The sequence below is a fragment of the Carlito syrichta genome, unplaced genomic scaffold (assembly GCF_000164805.1).
Source record: "Carlito syrichta isolate Samal-C Ts95f unplaced genomic scaffold, Tarsius_syrichta-2.0.1 Scaffold287770, whole genome shotgun sequence".
In the NCBI taxonomy this organism is placed as follows: Eukaryota; Metazoa; Chordata; class Mammalia; order Primates; family Tarsiidae; genus Carlito; species Carlito syrichta.
The window spans coordinates 276,452-278,578 of NW_007231866.1; the positions used below are offsets into that span (position 1 = coordinate 276,452).

A 2,127-nucleotide genomic window follows, 5' to 3' on the forward strand; every position below is an offset into this window, starting at 1 on the left:
ATTTATTGTAGAGATGAGGTCTCGCCTGTCCAGGCGGGTCTCGAACCCGCGGGCTCAGGCCATCCCCTCACCTCAGCCTCCCAAAGGCGCGGGATGACAGGCTGAGCCACCGAGCCCGGCAGAACTCCTATTTTTAAAAAAATACATTATACACATTTGTGCTCCCAGAGAGTTCACTGTCAAATCCACAGAACACTATTCCTCACTTCTTCAACGCTCTCAGTGCCCACGGGGACAGAGGGACAGATCACTGGAGAGCATCTACCCCTGAGCTCACAAAGACCCCGCAAACTGAGGAGGGAGGGCTGTGCCTTCAAGAACTCACCGCTGTCTGAGGGGAAGAGAACGCTGACAAACCAACAGCCACTCACCCTTGGTACTCGACAGAATAGGATACTGTTCCTCCAGGCACGACCACCGGGCTCCACCTCAAGAGATGCTTCAGGTTGGTTGAGTGCACAGAGAGGTTCTGTGGGGCGGCCAGGGCCCCGGCACCACCTGGGATCAAAGCAGACAGGTGGGCTCAGGGCGGGCGAATGTCACCGCTTCCAACGGGCGTCTGATGAACAGCCTCACGTGCTTTTAGGCCAGAAGCCGTTCGAATGTCATCCTGCTTGTGTGAATGCTACATTTTCGCTGTCATCGTCGTGGCTCTGCCTTTGGTGATAAAATGGCATCTTAATCGAAAAGACAACGACGGCCGATACGTATCGAGCACTCACTATGCTCCACCTAGGCCATGTGCTAGCTTGTTACACGATGATCTCACTTAATCCTCATGACCATACTGGGAGGTAAAGACCCTTCGCTTCTTCACTGTATCCATGAGAAACCGAGGCGCATGACTGACCACTCGTGATGTCAGACGGACCCGGATGGAGGCCGCGACACTGCCACGCACTGTGTGGCCTTAAGCAAGTCGCATAGACCCGAGTCTAGCTCACTTCGTGGCAAACCCATGCGGGCTCCTGTGAGCTTCTCATCACCCCCTTCTCCTGTCGCTGCCGTCCTCAGATGCCAAGGCACATCCCTGCATGTCCCCCAGAAAGGCCAAGGAGGGCATCAGCTGCCAGGTGAGACGTCGGACTCAGCTCTGACGTGGAGAGAGTCCAGAAGGGCACCGAACCAGCACCAAGCCAGCTCCGAGACTCTACCCCAGGGAGGCTGCAGGCCCCTGGGCCGGCCTCAGATGCAAGCATCTGCTTCTAGAGGCATGCACAGTGTGCCCAGAGCGTGCACACACTTGTACAGAACGAGAGGCCTGGGAAGCTGGCCCCGTGCATACGGACACTGGGCAGCCCCAAAGCTCATCCTCACACGTGACCCCAGTGTGCAGCCTGGACTCTGCTCTGGGGGCTTTCTTCTCCCTTCCACATGCTTCTTTTTGAATGCCCAAAACCTGCCTCCCTTGCTGTTGCAGTGGTCACGTCCACGGCTCGGTGATGGTGGACATGGGGCCCTCACTCAAGGATTTTCGTCTGTGCCTGTCACCAGATTGACATCTGCTGTTTGTTGTCAAGCCCTGTGACCACGAGGGGATGGGGGCTGCTGGGGATACCCCGCCTGGTTCCCCTGCCTCTTCTCTGATGTGGGACCCTGATGGGACACCTGTGAGGAAACACCTGAGCCACCCTCAGAGGAGGCTTCCTGAACCCTCATAACCTTGAAGTCACCCAAGAGAAAGGAAAAGGCCAGCTGGAGTTGGGGAATGGTCCCCTCTGACGGCTTTCTCTGGCAAAGTAAAAAAAAGTTCTCCGGTCAGCTATTTGGGGAATAAAAAGCTACATAAATATAAAGTCACACTTTATATAGCTAGTTAATTTAATTAGACAATTAAATTACACATCAATATAATTCGCCCATTCATTAACATAATGTAATTCTAGAACTTAAAAGCTCTCAAAAATGAAATCTCTAGACCAGATGATTTCATTAGAAAATGGCATGCCGGGCTCGGTGGCTCAGCCTGTAATCCCACGCCTTTGGGAGGCTGAGGTGAGTGGATCGCCTGAGCCCATGGGTTTGAGACCTGCCTGGGCAACTTGGCGAGACCTCATCTCTACAATAATTCAAAAATTAGCCGGGCGTGGTAGCGCGCCTCTAGTTCCAGCTGCTTGGAAGGCTGAG

The 2,127-nt window shown here is 54.1% G+C and overlaps 1 protein-coding gene across 1 annotated transcript in view; it reads right to left on the reverse strand.

The window, feature by feature from the left end:
* The window catches only part of IL20RB (interleukin 20 receptor subunit beta), a 33,518-nt gene that overhangs the window by 21,829 nt on the left and 9,562 nt on the right, over positions 1–2,127 (reverse strand). Inside the window, exon 5 of the mRNA XM_008053002.2 lies at positions 372–498. Within this exon, the coding sequence (XP_008051193.2) occupies positions 372–498 (127 nt within the window). The remainder of the gene's footprint in view (positions 1–371; positions 499–2,127) is intronic.